Source organism: Chelonoidis abingdonii, chromosome 3, assembly GCF_003597395.2.
Source record: "Chelonoidis abingdonii isolate Lonesome George chromosome 3, CheloAbing_2.0, whole genome shotgun sequence".
Classification (NCBI taxonomy): Eukaryota; Metazoa; Chordata; order Testudines; family Testudinidae; genus Chelonoidis; species Chelonoidis abingdonii.
The window spans coordinates 12592043-12613239 of NC_133771.1; the positions used below are offsets into that span (position 1 = coordinate 12592043).

General features: G+C 44.3%; 1 protein-coding gene across 1 annotated transcript in view; it reads left to right on the plus strand.

The window, feature by feature from the left end:
- PKHD1 (PKHD1 ciliary IPT domain containing fibrocystin/polyductin) overlaps nt 1-15363 on the plus strand; it is a 394719-nt gene extending 379356 nt beyond the window's left edge. The window contains exons 64-66 of the mRNA XM_032796706.2: nt 1528-1686; nt 3059-3202; nt 13803-15363. Coding sequence (XP_032652597.2) covers nt 1528-1686; nt 3059-3202; nt 13803-14152 — 653 coding nt within the window. The 3' untranslated portion in view covers nt 14153-15363. The remainder of the gene's footprint in view (nt 1-1527; nt 1687-3058; nt 3203-13802) is intronic.
- Nucleotides 15364-21197: the final 5834 nt, after the last annotated feature.

Here is a 21197-nt window from a genome sequence, read left to right on the forward strand (position 1 = left end):
TATTAGGAGAGAATTAGAAGAAGACTTGTTTCCTCATAGCTAAGAAAACAACAAAGACCCCGAGTATACAAATTCCCGCCCCTGACTTTAAACAATCCAGTTCTCTGATTGGTCCTCTGGTCAGGTGTTTGGTTACCCTTTTCAGGTAAAAGAAACTTAACCCTTACCTACCTATCCATTTATGACAACTTCAATCACCCATGGCTGGCCTCTGCCAGCTGACTCAGGCTCATGGGGCTGAGGCTAACAGGCTGTTTAATTGTGGTGTAGACATTCAGGCTCAGGCTGCAGCCCCAGCTCTGGGATCCTCCCACCTTGCAGGGTCCTAGAACTTGGGCCGAACATCTACATTGCAATTAAACAGCCCCTTAACTTCAGCCCTGTGAACCCAAGTCAGCTGGCATGGACCAGCCATGAGTTTTTAATTGCAGTGTAGATGTACCTTGAGAAACCTTGATCCACTATTTACTAAAAGTCCTTATGTTTAAATGTCTGCACGCCACTTCTGGTCAGTTGCAATTTGCCTGCCACATTGTTCCAATGGAGGCTGAGTTTGTTTAAAGAGACAAGGGCAAGTTGAAATCTAGTCAAGTTCAAATAAAAGTATTTTCAGGTACTACACTTGCCTTCAAGTCCCCATCTGCCAATGTTTGAGTTTTTTAAAATAAATCAGCAAATAAACCTCTTAGACATTTGTACTGAAAATATAACTCAGACAAGAACATTAAACAAATCTCTATTAAAATCAACAGAGTTGCGGATTTGGGATTGATGAGAAAATCAAGTTATAACAGGGGTGTGTTGGCCCAGGTGATTTGGCTAAATTTAAGTCACCCAGTTTTGCTTGTATAGTTTCAACTGGATAAAGTAATCTTCACATTCTGTTTCATATTCTTGTGCAGTGTTATTGTACACTCCAAAGAAATGCTGCATTTAAATGGTGGGTGAAGTGATTCCTAGAATCATGTGGTATCTTTGGACAAAGGGAGTTATATACAAGGTGTACAATATGTGACAGTTAATAGTTGCATTAGTAACAGTAATGATAGTCCTACTGCTTGTTTATAATGTTTTAATCAACACTGTGGAGAAGATTAACAGCACTTTAGGGCCAGTCCAGCAGAGCATGTGCTCAGCTTTAAAGACGTGAATAGTTCTGTTGAAGACATTCTCAAAATGCCTTTTGCTGGATCATGGCTTTAAGTCTGATATTCGAGAACAATTTCAAATTTCCAATGATCGGCACTCAGATAGCTGGTCGGGAACCGATAGCAATAGTTCATGCCTTTAATCTAGCAGCTTTGTCAGTTCAAGAAAGGTTTGGTTACTTGTTCTGTTTGGGCCTGATCCGAGGCCTGTGGAAGTCAATGGAAAAACTCCCATTGATTTCACTGGGCTGTGATTTAGGCCCTTTCGTGAATGTATTTTCAGACATCAGTTCCTGTGTTAGTGGCCATAACCAAGTGTTCTGGCTATGAAACACGTTTCCTAAATGTTGTAATAATCTGATATATTTTCTTCCCTCAGGTGCTGACTTCACTGTCGAGTCCCAGCCATTTACCATCTTCCCTATCCCCAAGGGAGGGACGTCCATCACAGTCCTTGCTGCTGTGCTGGGCTCAGTGGCTTCAGTGCTAGTTATGGGTCTTCTTGTATTCTGCTGGTCCAAGAAAAGCAAAAGTTTCAGTAAGTGGGAATCTCCAGGAGAGCTCTCCATCTGCAGAGTCTCTCCCATTTCATTGGTGTCTAACGAGTGACCCTTAAAGAGTTCCGTAATAATGGTAAGGCAGGCTGGGCTGGTATTATTGACATTGTTCATATCTCTTGTACACATTGGGCCTGACTCAGTGGAACTCAGCTGACTCCAGCAGAGATCATGGTCTTATTGTGCTAGGCACTGTCCATACACATAATAAGACAGCTAGTCCTTGCCCCAAAGAGTTGACAATCACTGACAAAGGAAGCATTATGATCTCCGCTCTCCAGATGGGCAGCTGAGGCACACACAAAGTAATAGCTAGGTTTTCAATGTTGCCAAAACTGTCATCAGTGGTAACTGCTGAGCACTTTGGAAAGTCATATTTCCAAGATGTCATGCAGGGAGCATAGCGAGAAATTGAACACAGGTCTCCTGAATCCCAGCCCAGTGCCTTAAGTACATGGCATCCAAGCAGAGCACTCCACAGCTTAATTACACATTGCAACTTCCTTTTTATCCAAACTGGGCAATTTCAAAAATCAGATCACGCCATATTCTCTTCTCCCTTGTATTGGAGCAATGGTGCTGAAGCCAGTGGGAGCTCAGCCCCTTTGAAATTCCAGGCTACTTATCTAGGTGTCTAAATCAGGATTTAGAAACCTAATTTTAGGATCCTGGTTTTTTTTATTCTTGGCCCTTGTATTTCCCCTGTATTTAGAATAGGAAATAATGAGGCAACTCACTGTGATGTGGCAAATATAAAGGCCCAGGTTATAACTTAAGGATGCTTTCTACCTTGTGGCCCTAAAACTGGCATAGCTTCAGGAGGAGTGCCCCAGAGCAGAAATATCCTCAGGTCTACAGTTGCCGATGGAAGAGGAATGGCTGGAGAGAAACAGAGCATAGCCAGGATTTTTCTGCATGCCAGCAATCCCCAGTTGCCCTCATAGTCAGATGGCGTAATTTGAGCAGCCTTCAAAGTGTGCTAACCTATGCTGGGGAACTACTTCAGTACGCAAATAGCTCAGGAATGGGGAAGTACAAAAATGGTTTAAAGCCTCACTCCTGAGTTGCACTGTGTAGTAGTCTTGGCTGTGACCAGCCTGAGTTTCTAATGATGCCCAGTGTATACTGTGAGGATCTGGAGACAGAATTTTGCTGAAGTGAAGAAATGTGATCCCTAAAGGTAAAATGCAGTGAAGTGTAATCATAAAATAAGCCTCCTCCTTTTGGGCAGAGAGAATGCACAGAAAATTAGATGCCAATTCATGAGCAATAGATTGTTTCTTAAAGTAATGCTGTATCTGGCTCTGAGACCTGGATGGACTGAGAATGATGTAACTGTTTATTTCAATACAGAAACAAAGATTGGACAGGCTAATGTACCACAAGCAAAGAGCAATATGAAATCCTCCCAGATTCTGCCACAACAGCGTTCAACTCGTGCCGATCTGCACCGTGCCCGGGAAGGGAACAAAAGAGACATTTCTGGGATAGAAAGAGGTGAGCCTGCAGAATGAGAATAACTCACATTTCCAAAGCCCCTTTCAACCAAATAGATCTTCACTCACCTTACAAGCTATGAGCTTGTGTAGATAGAACTTATAATTTTGCCTGTTAAGGATCTGGCCTAGATAGATAGATGAATCACTTGCACCACTAGAGCTGATTACTACATTAATAGAGCTGATTACTACAAATGAATTCTCTCTCTGAACTGAAAAATGTCCAGGAGAGTAAATGTGTGGTTCATTTTTTAAATGTCTGTAGAAGTTATGGATTGAACGGTGTCAGGATTTCACCCAATGTCAGTTTTGCCACTGATTTCAATGAAGCCACGCAGGTTTTTTTGTTTTTTATTTAAATCCTCAGTTTCCAAGCATCTCTTCCAAAATTGAAGAGAAAACGTTGCATAAATATGGTTATAGTCAGAAAAAAGGCCATATAAAAATGGCTTATTTGCTCAAACAATCTGTTGCATGTGTTTTCAGATCATATCTGTTTATGTTATTGGTAAAACTGACATGTGAGTGACAGAATCAGCCTATATTGGCAACAGATAGTCCTGATGGGTGCCGTGTTCCAGAAAATCAATTGCAAGTGGTCACTTTGAAGTGAGACTGTAGGCAAAACAGCAACTTTAACAATGACATTGTGGGGTTCCTTCTATCTTGGTACTTTGATGACTCCCATCATGATAGTATGTTTATTCCCTCTCATTAATCCAGATCAAATTTGTTCCATTTGTTCCATTTACAAGCCTGAAAAATGTGATCCTGGATCTGAATATAATTTTTGTTTACACTCTCTTTGGCACCGTCAATGTGCTCAGCGCTTACAAGTTACAAACATTGTGGTAATCCCTGCCCCAAAGAGATTACAGTGCCAACTCCCTTTGAGGGATGGTGCTTAGGCCACACCCTCTGCTCAGCATTTTCTATTGGTTAGTTTAGATGGCTCCCCGCTCAGCATGCTGGCTTTTGTGAATCCCATTCTCAGGTGTGTATCTCTCTCCATGCATTGTGTAGGAACTTGGACACCTAACCCAGGGTTCTGAATTCTCCTAGGTAGCAAGGTGCCTAAAAGTTGCCACATCCACCCTAATTGAATTGGCCTCGGTAGCACTGACCCCCCACTTGGTAAGGCAACTCCCTTCTTTTCTTGTGCTGTGTATTTATACCTTCCTACTGTATTTGCCACTCTATGCATCTGATGAAGTGGGTTTTAGCCCACAAAAGCTTATGCCCAAATAAATTTGTTAGTCTCTAAGGTGCCACAAGGACTCCTCATTGTTTTTGCTGATACCGACTAACACAGCTACCACTCTGAAACCTAAGTGCCTTTTTGTAAATCTATCCCTTAAAATCAATGAGACTTGGGCTCCTAAGTGCCGACAGGTACATCTACACTTCTGGCTGGAAATATAATTCCCTGATCAAGGATACATACCTTCATTAGCTCTGATCAACCCGGTGTGCAAAAAACAGAAGTTTAGCTGCAGCTGTACGAGCAGTGAGAGGGGCTAGCAGTGCGAGCATGTGCCCAGCACCTCGGGTAGGTATATATTCAGGGTGGCTGGTCCTTCCTGCTGCACGAGCCACCACCTCTGCAGTCTATTTTTACAATATTAGTTTGATCAGAGCTAGAGTGAATATGTCTCTGCACTGGGAATTACATCTCCAGTTGAAGTGTGCACATGCCCTAAATTGCTTTTGAATCTGGGATGTAGGCTTCCAAGTCACTTAGGTGTTTTTAACAGTTTTACTGATAGCTGAATGTTTGAGATTACTATGACTGATGCTACTGCTGATTGGCTAGGAATTGTACACACAACTAGTTGATGGGTCCAGGTTAAGGGCAGGGCAAAACATTTTTTACCAAAACTTTTTGGGGTGAAAAATGAAGTTTCGGTGACACTGAAATGTTTCACAAATATGTGTCAGTTTCACCAAATTGTTTAGAAAACAAAAACAATTTACGCAACCTTCAACATTTGATTTCAACATTGACAAAACATTTTGAGTTTTTAAAATATTTCCTTTACTTTTATTTATTTTTTAATTCAAAAACATTTTTAAATGGTCAAAATCAAAATGAAAGATTTTGTTTGATCCAGACAATTTTTTTTCTCAGCTTTTCAATTTGCTTATTTTTTTTTTTTTAAGTTTATTTTCAGCCTGACCCAAAACAGATTTTTGGTGACTTTTTTTTTCAAAATTGCCAGTGAACTAAAAATTTGCCCAGCCATAGCCGTGATTTCACCCTTTGTCATTTAGACTGGGACAGGGACTGCTGTTTACTGTTTGAATTCTCGCTCTGACCTGAAAATTTACAGGAGAGTAAATGTGTGGTTCAGTTTTTAAGTGTTTGTAGAATTTATGGGTGAAATCCTGACCTCATTCAATTCAGTGTCAGTTTTGTCAATGTCAGTTTCATAAAGAGCATAGGACAAGCGGGCCTCAGCCTTTTCAGGCTGCTAGATGCTACTACAACATAAGGTTATGTCTTCACTACCGGCCGGATCAACAGGCAGCAATCGATCCTGTGTGGATCGATATCGTGACTAGTCTAGACGTGATAAATCGATCCCTGAGTGCTCTCCTGTCAACTCCTGTACTCCACCAGGGTGAGAGGCACAGGCAGAGTCGACGGGGGTGCAGCAGCAGTCAGCTCACAGTAGTGAAGACACCATGGTAAGTTGATCTAAGTACGTCGACTTCAGCTACATTATTCATGTAGATGAAGTTGCGTAACTTAGATCGATTCCCATCCCCCCAAGTGTAGACCAGGACTAGGTGATTAACAATAATAGAACATATGAATAGCTGGTGTACGCTAATCATTAAGCACTCTAGGAGCTTTCAGGATGAAAGCCATTGTTACCAAGGTAAGTTAATTTGGGGATGATTAGTCTAATATCCATCGTGCATATTTCTGAGTCAGTCCGGGCATGTTTTCGTACTGTCTATGCCAGACCCATTCAGTGCTGTCCTTTTTCTGTAGGCCTTTTCATGGTTGCATGTTTTGACCAGCTATATAAAACCATAAGTCAAAAAGCAGTCCTATTCCCCTGTTTTTCCTTGTTTTGCTCCTCTAGCTTTTTTTGGGGTGGGGGGAGAGGAAAGTACTCTTTTCTCATAATGATTTACTGACCAAACACAACTCCCTCTGAGGTCACAGTCATAGCAGATACCATTAGGGCCATGTAGCTGGCACCGGGCTCCACCAAACAGCAAAAAGTATTGGTTTCCACCTTTACAAACTTGGATGAGCTCCTCCAGCTGTCACCTGTTAAGAGCAAAGACCTGAGTCCATTTCTCAGCCCATCCTGGAACCCTGACTGAACCACACACACACATTCTGGTGCTGGGTATTTTTTCCACCTCCTCCCCTAAATTTTGTGGATTGCATAAGAGGCTAGTTTGAGTTTCGTCTTCTTATTTTAATTAGCGTCCATCACAAAAGCAGAGGAGGAGAGAGAAGGGAAATGCTGCAGTTTATATGTTTTGATATTTGCCATACTTCTCCAAAACACAGCATTCAACTGTGTGCCTTAGGATACATATAAATTCATTTTTTATCTAATTTGTCTGAGATCTAAGCTTCCTGTGGAGGTCTGAGATCAAAGGATCTGATGCTGTCTGATGTCGACTCTGACACATAATGTGTGCTGACTTAGTTCTGTCTATAAACTCGCAGTGGGAGGCTGCCATATACCCTTGGCACCTTTACATAGTGAACTTTCATTTCGGCTGGGGAGGCTGACAGGTACAGTGTTGATTGGAGCCATCGTGTAAATAATTCATGGAGGGATTTTGTCAGAAAAGGGAAATCCAGCCACTTACAGTCTTTTAGGAATTGTTGCAAGACAAAGAGATTCTCCGATATGTTCAAATCTAAACAAGGATAACAATATCTTAAGCAAATTTAATGTGTGTGACTTAAAATGCCTAATCTTTGATTTCCCCTTTTTTAAAATAATGTTGGTTTTGGAGCAAGAGACAATCAAAGCTACAGTCATTTTTGTTTAGTTTCTCCTTTACATTTTTTTCCCTGTGAAGAAATCCCATATTTCTAATCCAACAAGATGTTTGGAATCTTTATTATTATTTCTGTGATCATGAATAGGACTTAGATTACAACATCTTCTGGGTAGAGACCATCCCTTTGTTATATATTTGTACAGGGCCCAACACAGTGATACTGGGGCCTTAGGCAGTGCGACAATACTGATGATGGTGGTGGGTTTACCAACAGATTCTAGACCAAAGGGGACCAGGAGATCATCTGGTCTGACCTCCTGTATAACGACAGAGTCCTGTGGCACCTTATAGACTAACAGAAGTATTAAAGCATAAGCTTTCGTGGGTGAATACCTGCTTCGTCAGATGCATGCACCATTGAATTTCACCTAGTTACTCCTGTGTTGTGCCCAATAACTTGTGCTTGACCAAAGCACAATTTCCCAAAAGCCATCCAGTCTTCACCTGAAGACATCAAGAGATGTCTTCCCTAACTGCTAAAAAATTATGCCTTATTTCTATTTTCAATGTCTTGCTTCAGCTTCTAGCCAGTGATTCTTTATTTACCTTTCTCTGCTAGATTGAAGAGCCCTTTAGTGCCTAATATTTCTCCCCATGAAGTTACCTATGTACGGCAATCAAAGTCACCTTTCAGTCTTCTTTTTGAGAAGTTAAACAGACTCAGTTCTTTTGAGTCTCTCACTGAAAGGCATTTCTCCAACCCTTGAATCATTTTTATGGTTCTTTTCTGCACCTTCTCCAATTTTTCAACATGTTTTTCAAGGTGGGCACCAGAGCGGCATGCGGTATTCCACTAGCCAATTCAGCAATGCCAAATACAGCAGTAAAATCAGCTCCCTGCTCCTATTTACTACTTCACTGTTTATATATCCAAGGATTTCATTAGCCACTTTGCCACACTATTGCACTGGAAGCTAGGTCCACTATGATCCCTAAATCCCTTTCAGAGTCACTTTTTTCAAGGATACACTCCTCTGGTCTAAGTATGGCCTGCATGCCTTGTTCCTAGATGTATAACTTTGCATTGAGCTGTATTAAAAGAAAATGCATTGTCTGAATGTTTTCCCCTTACAAGCGATTCAGCTCGCTCTGTGTGACTGCCCTCTCCTTGTGATTATGTACCACTCCACCGATCTTTGTGTCACCCACAAATTTTATCAGCACTGATTTTAAATTTATTCTCTTTTACTCATGATAGTGTTGAACAGTGTCAGGCCTAATACCAATCCCTGCAGAACTCGACTAGAAGCACCCCAATTGATGTTGATTCCCTGTTGGCAACTATATTTGGAGATCTGTCAGTTCACCAGTATTTAGTCAATTTATCAGGTGCTTTAGTGATAGGGTATAGTGCTCATTTTTTAATCAGAATGTTGTGCGGTACTAAATCTTACAGAAAGTCTAAGTCCGATTCCATCTGCACCATTACCTTTATGAACCAAACTTGTAATGCCCTCCAAAAATGAGATCAGGTTTGCTTGACAAGACCCATTTGCCATAAAAGAGACAAGGACATCGCCAGTCTGAAAAGAACTTGGTATAAATCAAATACAGCATAATGACTTAGCTATAGTAAAAGATCATGCACCAGTGTCACCACTACATCAGTATGGACCCCTAATGTTTTCTCTCTATGCCTGGTCTTACACTTGTCTATTTGTGTACTTATATGGCTTCCTTCACTGTAAATAGATTTCATCCTCACGACAGCTCTGAAAAATGGGGAAACGCCATTATCCCCGTCTTCCCGATAGGCACAGGGTAGATTAAGTGACTTGCCCAAGGTCACACAGAAGGTCAATGGCCAAGCCAGAACTAGAATGCTCGAGTCCCTGACCAATGCCCTCTATACTGCTCAAGTATCAGAGGGGTAGCCATGTTAGTCTGGATCTGTAAAAGCTGCAAAGAGTCCTGTGGCACCTTATAGACTAACAGATTTTTTGGAGCATGAGCTTTCGTGGGTGAATACCCACTTCGTACATGCATCCGACGAAGTGGGTATTCACCCACAAAAGCTCATGCTCCAAAACGTCTGTTAGGCGATAAGGTGCCATGGGACTCTTTGCTGCTCTATACTGCTGTGGCTTAATTCGCTTTGTTTCAGTGTAGCACATCTTCATTTGGGGTCTGTGCCAGGGTAACTGCAGCAATCAGAACACATTTTCCTAATATGGGTGGGACCTACGTTAGAGTCCGAGGGGCACTAGATGCACATGCTGTAGGTCGGTTGTTTTGCTAAGGGTATATCATGCTGGTTAAAGTGCATCATAGTCCGACCTCTTGTATTATTAGTCCTGCCTTGAGTGCAAGGGACTGGACCAGATGACCTCTCGAGGTCCCTTCTAGTTCTATGAGTCTATATTGCAGGCCATTAAATTTCACCCAGATACCCCTATATGGAACCCAACGACTTTAATTAGAAAAAAGTGTTTCAGTCCTCAGGAACCTAAACCATTGTACACCACAGGCAAAGCCCAGGAGAGTCAGAGGTGCAATGGCAGGGTGGGAAATTCCCAGATGACCCCAGCAGACAATCCTTGCGTCGTGCTACAGAGGAAGGCAAAGAAGCCCCCAAGGTCCCTGCCAGATAGCTGTGGATAGTGGTGAGGAGCACAACTGAAAGATTTTGTGGGGACACGTGACCACCCCATGTGTTGCCTCTGCCTCCACCCCCTGAAATTTGATATGTAGGTAGACAACATACACTAGCAACTACTCCTCTTCCTCCTGCTCTCTGTCCTGTGACTGGCCAGCCCCTTGCAGAGCTTGCAGCCCCCCCCCCCCCAAACCTGGACTATCCCCAATCGATTTAGCAAGGGCTCAAAACAAGGCCAAGAAATGGGGCAATCTAGCTGGGATGCACAGTCTCCCGTCCGCCATCAGGGTGGATGGCTCCAGGGTGGGATGGTGCTTGGGGCTGGATCAGCTCAGTTAACAAGAAGTTGAAGAATTATCAGTCACTTTTTGTTGGAGGGGGAAATATGACACCCTAAATTGCATTCATCCTGATAGGCACATTGGAGGCTGCTGCTGTTTCAATGCACCCCTACCTGCTGGGGGTTCATTAAAGCAGCAGCAAGGTCTACCATCCCTTTCCCACTCTCTCCCTTCCCCCACCTCCTTCTCCCCTCACGCACCCCCAGGACACTCGGGCTGGATGGGGCTCCACCAGAGCTACCTGGCATGTAGCACACCGTATCTTGAAGATGTCCCCTTGACTCACCTGAGCGGACAGTCTGCTAAGCAGACAGTGGGAAGTGCTGGGACTCCAGCAGCAGGGAAGGAGAAGCAGCCAAGGGGATGGTGTTTAGGAGCTCAGTCTCCTGCCAGCCTCCCTGCTGCTTTCTTCTTCCCCATGCTTCATAGACACACAAGGAGTGCCACCACCCAGGGGAGGAGCTGCCTCCTTACTGATGGGCATCCTGGCAAGATGCATACTGAGAAATCTGGGGGGCATGTAACCCCCCCCACACACACATCACCACTGGTCTCTGCCAATCTAACCTGAGGGAAAATTCCTTCCCAACCCCAAATCTAGCAAGCATTTAGACCCTGAGCACATGTTCGAGACCCACCAGCCAGGCATCTGAGCATTGGCCCACTTCGCTCAGTGTCCCATCTCCAGTTGCGGCCTGTCTCTTGATGCTTCAGAGGAAGGCTAACCCCACTTCCCCTTCTGAATACATCTGGCAATTGTGCATCAGGATTAAAAGTCATTCCTGACTCTTGCAGATTCCTGACTGAAGTCCTGAAACATGAGATTTGATTGCAATCGTTGTCTGAATGCGGAGCTGCAAAGGTTATAAGCATGCTGAGAGCAATGCAACAGAATATTACAGTAACACCTTGTGGCAGGGCGACGATTCACTGGCGCAGCACCTCCTGCTGGTCAGCCTGGGAATTAGCTCTTCCAGCCTGGTGCACCCTCTTCAGGCCGGTGTCTCACCTGCCCCTGGCCCCCATGTCCTTTCTGGACCCCAATGCCCCTCTACATCAGGTTTCTGTCCCCAGCAGCAACCCCCAATCTGGGTCTTCTCAGCCAGGGGAACTCCTAAATCTCTATCCCCACCTCACCTCAGTGGCTACTGCCAGTCCCCTTCTAGCCTCTGCTCACTGAGGCAGACTGCAGTGTGTAACCCACTCACCATCTGCAAGGGTAATTAGGACTTGCTGCCTTTGCCTGTCTCTGGGGTGCCTCCCTGCAGCCCCAGTACCCTTTTAGCCTTCTAAGCAAGGCCTGCAGCCTGGGGTTTTACTAGGCTGGAGCTCCCCAGCTCCCTCTGCCCTCTCCCAGCACTGCTCCACCTCAGGTACCCTTCTCAGCTACCAGGCAGCCAGGTCCTTCTCTCTCAGGAAGCAAGAGAGAGTGTGCGCTAGCTTCTGGCCTACTGCCCTCTTATAAGGGCCAGCTGGTCCCTGATTAAGGTGGCCACAGCTGTGGCAGCTTCCCCCATCAGCCTCCCTTTTCCCAGCCACAGCCCTCTCCAGCGCTGCTTTTACCCTTGCTCTGCAGGAGTAAGGCACCTGCCCCAATACACACCTAGAGACTCCAACAAAGATAGAGACCCCACTGTGCTAGGCATTGTATAAACATATAAACATTGCAACCTAAATAAACCAAAGGGGAGAGGGGAACCAGATGCATAGTCAGATGAAGTGATTTGTCCAAGGCCACACAAATGAATTGCCCATAGTCAGTGGCAGAGCTTGGACTAGAAACAGCTTTTTCTAACTCCCAGCCCAGTGCCCTCTCCCTAGATGTACTAGCTCACCTTGTGGCATCGGGATCACGTTTTCTCAGTTTACAAAACAAAACAATGATTTTTCTTCCCACCAGCCCTGCAAACGCAGGGTCCACTCTTTCAGCACTTACTCCAGCAAAGTTGCTATTGACTTCAGAGGGAGCTTTACCGGAGTAAGGACTGCAAGACTCTGCCTGTCACCTGGGATGTGAAAAGCATGCTGGGCTCTTCCTACATCTTCCATCATCACCAGTTTCAAAGACTCTGCAGATGGAACTTGCTGCCAGTGGTGGGATTGAATCCATAGCTGTGCTAGCTCGGCAGTGTTAAGGAAAGTAGTGTCGTGGCTTTGCCAGTAAAGTCAGCAGATGTCACCTGGGGCAGGTGTAATAAGACTAGGGCCTGTAAGTCAATCTAAGTTCCGCTAGCTCAGTTACGTACGTTACGAAACTGAAGTTGAGGTAACTTAGCTTGACTTACAGCAGTGTCTACACCGCGCTATGTCGATGGGAGATGCTGTTCCATTGACATACCTTCCGCCTCTCGAGGAGGTGGAGTATAGGTGTTGACGGGAGAGTGCTCTCCCATTGATTTAGCATGTCTTCACCAGACCCGCTAAATCGACACCGCTGCATCGATCACAGCGGTGCCGATTTAGCAGGTCATCTAGATATGGCCTAGATTTGCATTGGAAGCATATACCTGGATTATTTATTTATTTATTTTGCAAAGATTTTAGCAACTGTACAAAGCACTCAAAATAAGAGTAAGAAGCAGTCTGCCTGCATGCACCCCAATGTGGGATTGGAGCTTCAGAAGACAGTGTCAGCTCAAAAGTCATATGTTGTCACAAAACCAGTTGCTTTACCTCTGTGCCCGACAACACTGTAGGTTATTAAGAATGCTTGCTTTTTGCATTTTCCGCTTTGGATAATTAAAATCAAAGATTCCGGTTTCACGTTTGTGTTTTCAGTCAACATTACTTTCGTTTTTCAGTCATTTTATTTTTCATGTCCCTTGAGCTGTCTTGTCTGAGTTCCAAACACTGGGGGGGGAAAAGGTCATGCGTTATAGTACTCTTCCATTTAGAAATGGCTCACAAAGGGTTAATAAATGCATGTAGCAGACATGAATTCTCTGTGTTATGGGTGGTCATAAGCAACATATTAGCCCTTTTAACTCCATACCAGTCTTTAGCCCATTTATTGAAACATCTAGTAATCAATGATAAACCTTTTAGAATCTGTTTGTGAATGGCACCTTAATATAAAATGTGAGAAAAACAACTGTTGTCCTATGAATAATTTGTGTTAAGTGTGGAGATATTTAATTGCTGGTATGTTTTATATCAATATATTTTTACAATTTGTTTATAAGGGGTTAATAAATGACTAATAGATATTCAATATATGTTTAAAGATTGTTATAGAGCAGTAGCTCTCAAACTTTTACTGGTGACCCCTTTCACACAGCAAGCCTCTGAGTGTGACCCCCCACCCTTATAAATTGAAAACACTTTTTAATATATTTACCACCATTATAAATGCTGGAGGCAAAGCAGGGTTTGGGGTGGAGGTTGACGGCTCATGACCCCCCATGTAATAACCTTGCGACCCCATGAGGGATCCCAACCCCCAGTTTGAGAACCCCTGAAGTGTATTAATTAAAGTACAATTTCCCTTTAACAGTCATTTTCCAGTGACCACCACACTTCAGTTAGCAAAAGTCTCTAGAATGGGGCAGAGACATAAACAGGAAGGGAAGAAAAAGACAGGGACCTACTGGTAAGGTAAAGAGTAAAAGGATTTTCTCTTGCAGATATGGAAGCAAATGGAGTACCAGGAAACACAGCAAGACGGATAAAGGAATTGCACCAACAGACGGTTAAAGCCATGTCAGTGCAGAAGATAAGTACTGTTGAACATAAAAGGAAGAGTAGAGAGAACTTATCCATGGCTAGGAAACTTGACAGCAGCCATCCATTACATGGAAGAACAGCTCTGTGGGGTTCTCTGGAACTTCAGCAGCGTGGTGCCAAGGAGTTCTGTGACTGGAAGGATACCCATCAGCAGCTGCTCGCTTGCACCCGCAGAAAAGAGATGGGAGGAGGGGAGCCTGTGCCCCAGAATGTGAAGAGAGAGAGGCAGGAGACGGCTGTGGGATCTTGAGGAGATGTGTAAGGGAAAGGATGAACTTTGGCACCATCAACATGAAATATTTTCTAGGAGGGAATCCATTGGAACATGGGAACCTGAGATGCTTCTTCCACTGGTGTGGGCAGAAAAAGCATGATAGCCTATCTGCTCGGCCATGCAGACCCTCACATTGTGTTTTTTTTAACTAGGTGAGACTAGAAAAGACTTAAAAGTGCCCAGGTTGTTACTGGACTTTGATGGCCACTAACCATAAAGGAAATAGTGCCTACTTCTAGTTCAGTTGCTTCAATTTGCTCTAACTCTGCCCAGGCTCATTCTAGGTCATCTAGGATTGTAGAGCTGACCCCTGTTTTTATAGGAAGTCCCACAAGTGGGCCTGGCTCTCCTGTATGTCTCCTGTGGAAGAAGGCATTTACAGCAACACCAGGGCCTCCCTATGATTACTTTGGGGTGCTGGTCCAGGATTGGCTCAGAGAACAGTCAGTCACATGTAGATACCCACACTCGCTTCTGCACCACCCCAGGCTCATAGTTTCATCGGGATAGATGCTCAGCTGGTGTAAACCAATGTAGCTCCATTAATGAGGCAGATCCTTAACTGACTTAAATGGAGCAGTGCAGATTCCCACCAGCTAAGGATCAGGCCCATGGATTTGAAGGCCAGAAGGGACCATCCTTTCTACCTCCTGCATCACACAGATTGTAGAATTTCACCAAAGTCCTGCAGTGGCCGGAATTAGTCTCCCTTACTATGTAAATGAATAGGATGGGATCCAGTGACTTGGGGGCTGAACGAGAGGCTAGCACTTGGAAAGACATTCACCCGAAATCCGATGATTTGGACACCATTGCCTTCCGCGTATCCAACACAGCCTATTACAGATGTCTTGGCATGGTGGAAGAAGCATTCGGCATACAGTAACTCCTCACTTAACGTTGTAGTTATGTTCCTGAAAAATGCGACTTTAAGCGAAACGATGTTAAGCAAATCCAATTTCCCCATAAGAATTAATGTAAATGGGGTGGGGGTTAGGTTCCAGGGAAATTTTTTTCACCAGCCAAAAAACTGTATATTTTTTATATATACACACACGCAATATATGTTTTAAACAAACAATTTAATACTGTTCACAGCTATGATGATTGTGAAGCTTGGTTGAGGTGGTGAAAAAGGGTGGGATATTTCCCAGAGAATGCCTTGCTGCTAAACCAGTGGTTTTCAAACTTTCGTACTGGTGACACCTTTCACATTGCAAGCCTCTGAGTGCGATCCCCCCATATAAATTAAAAATACCTTTTATATATTTACCACCATTATAAATGCTGGAGGCAAAGCAGGGTTGATGAACTAGCTCTGGGTTGAGCCCTCAAGGGTTAACACATTGTTAATGTAGCCTCTCACACAAGGCAGCACGAACTGGAGGGAGGGGAGACAGCATAGCAGACAGAGACAGACACACACCTTGTGTGGAGGGGAGAGAGAGAAATGCACACTGACCACCTTGAAGTCAGCTGACCCACTCTTAAGTGCATTGTCCTTTTAAACAGCAATGTGGATTTTAAGTGGATCAGGAAGTTGAGACAGCAGCTGCTGCCCCAGGCTCTCTCTGTCTCTCTCCCTCTATGTTCCCACCCTGCTCTATATGGAGAAGAAGGGGTAAGCAGGGTGAAGGAGCAGCGGGGAGGGGGACACCCTGACATTAGCCTCTGCCCTTCCCGCAACCCCCTGAACAGCAAGCAGGAGTCTCCGGGAGCAGCTCCAAGGCAGAGGGCAGGAGCAGCACATGGCAGTGGGGGGAGGGACAGCTGCAATTGCTACCCTGCTGGGTGGCTGCAGCACAGGGAATTTAGGAGAGTGGGGAGCTGATGGGGGGCTGCTGGTTCACCCTGGTTCCAAACCCCCACCAGCTAGCTGCAATGGGCTGCTCTTCCTGCAAGCAGTGGACAAAGCAGGCGGCTGCCAAAGGTTAGAAGGGAGTATTGCACAACTTTAAACGAGCATGTTCCCATATTGATCAGCAATGAAACAACGTTAACCAGGATGACTTTAAGTGAGGAGTTACTGTATTATAAATATACTTCTCCCTTCCCCCCATCCATAAGCAACTCTACTCCTAAGTGTCTGTATCACATCTGAACAGTGCAGGTGCAAAAAGTATGTAATTACAAATGTCACAATGTATGCAAATAATATGCAAAAGTAGTATCTGAATACTGACTATAAATGGTATGCAGAACTTGAACAACACAACCTTCTGTCTGAAAAATTGTACATATCGGTAATACTTAAAGGTTTTAATTAATCCTTTAATTCAAAATTCTTGTATTTATTCCATATTTTGTTTATAGACTATATAATGTCTTGCATGGCTAGATCTTTAAGTGCAGTAATGAGCAGGGATAAAAACATAGTTAAGCACAGAGGAGTTGTTCTTAATTTCCGGCAGCGCTATGGGTTAACTGAAGTGAATGACTTTGCCTGTTAAGCTTGTGAGATAGCAAATAGAGTTGTAAACAGGAAGCAAACCCTGGATAAAGACAAAGGCATGGAGGGGTGTAATTCCTTGGTTTTAGGAAAGAAGGTACCATTAGGTGATCAGAGAAAGGGAAGAGGTGACTATAGGCATTCATGAGCCTGAATTAAGTTTGATGTAACTGTAACACCAACAGACCCTGGTTATCGGGATTGAACCTGGGACCTCTGGAGCTTAGTGCATGAGCTAAAAGCCAACTGGCTCTTAGCTAAGGCTGTAGAGCATATTCATTAATCTCTCTCTCTAAGTGGTTTTGGTGCCACTAGATGGGACAGAACCCCACACCCAGGAGGTGTGTGAGTTACATAACACCAGTTCTACAATTGATCTTTATGAATATTATAGCAGCAACCCCTGGAAACCTCAGCTGAGATTGAGACCCTAGTTTGCTAGGCATTGCACAGACATAATCCCTGGTGTGAAGACCTTAAATAGACAAAGGAAGCACTATCATCCCAGCTTTACAAGGGAAAAACTGAGAGATCAATAGACGTATCCAAAGCCACACAGCAAATCTGTGGCAGAGCTTGGAATTCAACCCAAATATCTCGAGGCCTAGCCCAGGGTCTTAACTCAATGAGGAAGGATGGTCCAGTGGTTAAAGTGCTAGCTTGGGTTGTGGGAGACCCAGGTGGAATCCCTGCTCTGCCCTAGACTTCCTGTGTGTGACCTTGCGCAAGTCACATAGTCTCTCTGTGTCTCAGTTCTTTATCTGTAAAACAGGCATAATAGCCCCTCCTTACCCCCACGAGGGTGTTGTGAGGATACATTTATTACAATCTGATGGGCTCAGATTGATGTGCTATGGTGATGGGGGCCATATAAGTACCTAGCATAGATGGGATAAGATCATGCTTCCTCCCACTGACTCATTATCTGTGGTATCTGCATTTATGATATGCCCGTCAGCGTGGTATCTTCATACCAAGCACATAAATAAAAGTCCCATTGAATTCTGTGCAAACAGATCCACCTTCTGTGCTTGCCTTTTGCCCCATTAATTTTTGGTGTGCGTAAGTATACAGGGGGGAAATGCAGGGAACAAGGACAGACACATTTGGAGCATCAACAGAGAAGGGAGGTGGGAAGGAAGAGGTTCCACCAAAGGGAACGCTGAAGGAATGGTTAGCGAGGGAGAAAGAGAACCAGGAAAGGACAAAGTCACAGCAGCCAAAAGAAGAGGGAGTCCCAAGAAAAGCACCAGCTGTGGTGTCAAAGGCATCATGGAGAATGAGACTAGAGGGAGAACCTTAGGCTTGGAAGGAGGAAACATCATTAGAGACTTCTGGGAGGGCAGTCTTGGTGGAGCGGAGAGGACAGATGCCAGATGGCAGAAGATGCAGGAGTGAGTTGGAGGAGGCAAGACCAAAGCGCTGAGGAGAAACTAGCCTGCTCATGAAGCCTGGTGAGGAGGAAGATGTGGGCAGAGGGAGAGAGAAGCAGGGAGGAGTAAAGTTTTCCTTAGAGTAGGAAAACAAAAGCCAGCCTGACCAGAGAAGAGAGCTGGGAGGTGACTGTGTTGCACAAGTTGAGGTGTTGGGTCTGGAGGGGATGGGTCAAGTTGAAGGAAGATTCTGAAGTGAGGTTCAAGTAGCTAAGGCTTCTGGCCCAACTGCAGGGAATTCTGTTATGAGAGCCTCTGGCCTTCTCTCCACTAGGACTTTCTCTCCCTTGCAGCCCTAGTGTAGACAAGGCGCCAGCAGGGTTTTAAGCTCTTTTGGAAATTTAAGCTTAAGAGAACTAGAAACCTCTTGCCGTTAAATTTTAATGGGAGTTTGGCAGTTAACTCCTTTGACAATCCCAGCCTTAAGCACCACAGCCTTCTCTGAGCAGGGTTGGAAGACCTGGGCTGAAATCCTGTCCCCATTCTCACCCATGGAGAATAAATATATCTGCAGCTACTTGGAGCCCTGTGGCCACTAGCACTTGAACACACACTGTTGCAACCAACAAGGTAGCTGAACTGGTGTGTTAGTTTAGCCCACAATGCCTGGCCTGTGAGAATCCCAGGATGCTGCTGTAAGCAAGTTTTCTTTTGTGGCAGTGGGTTTTCCCTTCTCCCCTGACTTCTGAGGCGGAGAGGGAGCTGTGTTCCAGACAAATTAGCCTACGGCTTTGGGCCAGAGTTGATGAGACTTCACCAAGATACAGGCACAGACTCGTGGAGAGAAAAAAAGAGAGAGTGAGTGAGCCTGTGGAAAATTAAAATGACAAGGCTGGTTAGGGAGTGGAGATAACTGGGATGTAGTGAAATTAATTGCAGTCCGGGTTGAAAGAATCAAGTTCCTAAAACAAAATTTCAACTCCCCCTTCTCCCAACAGCACCAGTGAGATTATAAACCCATTCATTGCCCTTTTGTGTTACAAATAAAACTATTTGTTATTATTGTTATTTCTACAGCGCCAGAGGTGTTTTACAGGCAAATCAGAGACAGGCTTGCAGTCAAAGACCCTGATCCTGCAAAGACTCATCTGGGGTAGTTCCGTTGGGTGTAAAATGGAGCACACCCCTAAATCCTCACTGGCTTGGGGCTTAAATGAGATGTGACACTTCTGGTACGTCTACACTGGGTTGGCCTACCCACATGACCTATAATCTAGCTAGCATGGGTGGCAATAGCAGTGTAGACATGGCAGTACAGCCTAGCAACCAGAGTATGTACCCAGGCTTCCTGATGGTCTTGGACTCCGGCATGAGATTCAGCATGGGCTAGCTACCCAAGGGAAGCCTGGGTATGTACTCTGGTTCTAGTCCGTTAACGCTAGCACAAGTACACCTACCCGTGCTACAGTCACACTTTCACAGAGGTACCCTTCAGGTGGAATGAGGGCTATTCAGTGCCAGTGTAAACAGATCCCCAAAACAAAACAAAAAGGCTGAACAGTTTTGGGAAATGAAATGTTTCTGGTTTTTAGTTTGTGGTTTGTTATTGCCCCCATTCCTTTTTTCTCCCTCCTTTTTTCATCTTGCCACTGGGAGAAAAAGGAGCAAAAAAAACCATAAATGGGGGGAAAAAAACAGAAATGGAAAATGTTTGTTTTCTGCTTTGAAAACTGAAACGTTTCTTGGGCAGGGGCAATTTTTTAGTCCATGTAATCCAATTTTTTTCAAAGCAATGCGGATTTCCCATGAACACTTTCCTTTTCAAACCCAGAGCATTGCTTGCTGAAGGAAGTTGTGAAACCAACATGCTGGCCCGTGGTAGTGGAAGTTTTCTCGGGCATCTCTCCTTAGTACAGGCTGCCTGCAGAGAGAAGGGCCGAGTCCTTACAATTCCAGCTGAAGTCAATGGGTTGTCAGCTCTTCAGAAAATCATGCTCGGACCCGAACAGTGTTCACATTATTGATGCACCCATCCAAGCACATTACTACATATTACTGGAATTGCTTGTCCAATATTGCATCTTATTCTATGATAAAGTTCACCGTTCATTGGGTCTCTGATCCACAAACCTATTTAAGCACGTACTTAACTTTAAGCATGTGAATGATTACATGCCAGCTTTGAAGCACATGCTGGAAGGATTGGGGCCTGGGTTATCTGATTCATTTCCCACTAGGTCATTTTGTCCATCCCCATGAATGGATTGTGTGTGATTGGATGAATGTGCTTTTCCTACCATGCACTTTGTCAATTTCAGACTACAGTGAAGATGACACATATATACAATATACAATAAAAATTATACTAACCCTCTCTGCCCCCAACTCTTGCTCCCCCTCCCACTGCTGTCTCTTCATGCCTAGATGCTGACAAAAGTTATTTGTCGTATTCCTTCTCTTGGTGAGTGACAGGAGACTGGTGTCAAGTGAGAAAATGAAATGTAAATTTTATTAAACACTCCTCTCATCTCTGTGTATCAATCCAGATTCCAGCCTAACATAGCAAATCAAATCCTGTCTTTGCCAGGCCTGAGGGCAAATGAAGAATCATTTCTCCTTAATACCATTGCCTCCTAGTAAAATATTTTTTCTGTTTAGTAAATGAAAATTTAAAATGCAAACCCTGTTTTAATCCCAAAGAAAAATATGTGCATTTCAGAGAAAGAATGCTACACTTCATTCTGTTCTGCCTTGTGCTTTCTTCTTGTTTTCAGACCCAATGATGATTACCTGCAGTTTAAATGGCAACTCCCATTTAAGTCTTGTCAGTTGGGACTTTCTAGCTGCATGTCCATCATGGGGCTTAGAAGCAGGTACAGAGATGATTCTGATACATTTAATTTGAAACAGCATTATAATTACTGCAAAGAATTTGTGTGTGCAATGCTGCCCCCTACTGGATGGAACCGAAAATGCTCAACTGTGTGTCAGAAGCGCTATACTATCATCATAATGCTTTAGCTGTGTTTTCAGAAATGGAGGATCTCCTTTCCAACCTTACTGTTTCTGTGAATTTAGATTTTCTATCCTCCTTAGCCCGCCAGGTGGACTTCCCCAGAGACGGGCTCTCAGGGCTTCCAGGCTCTGTATTCCTGAGCAGCATGGAAGCCCTAGGAACCTTGGAGTGACACAGTGGTGC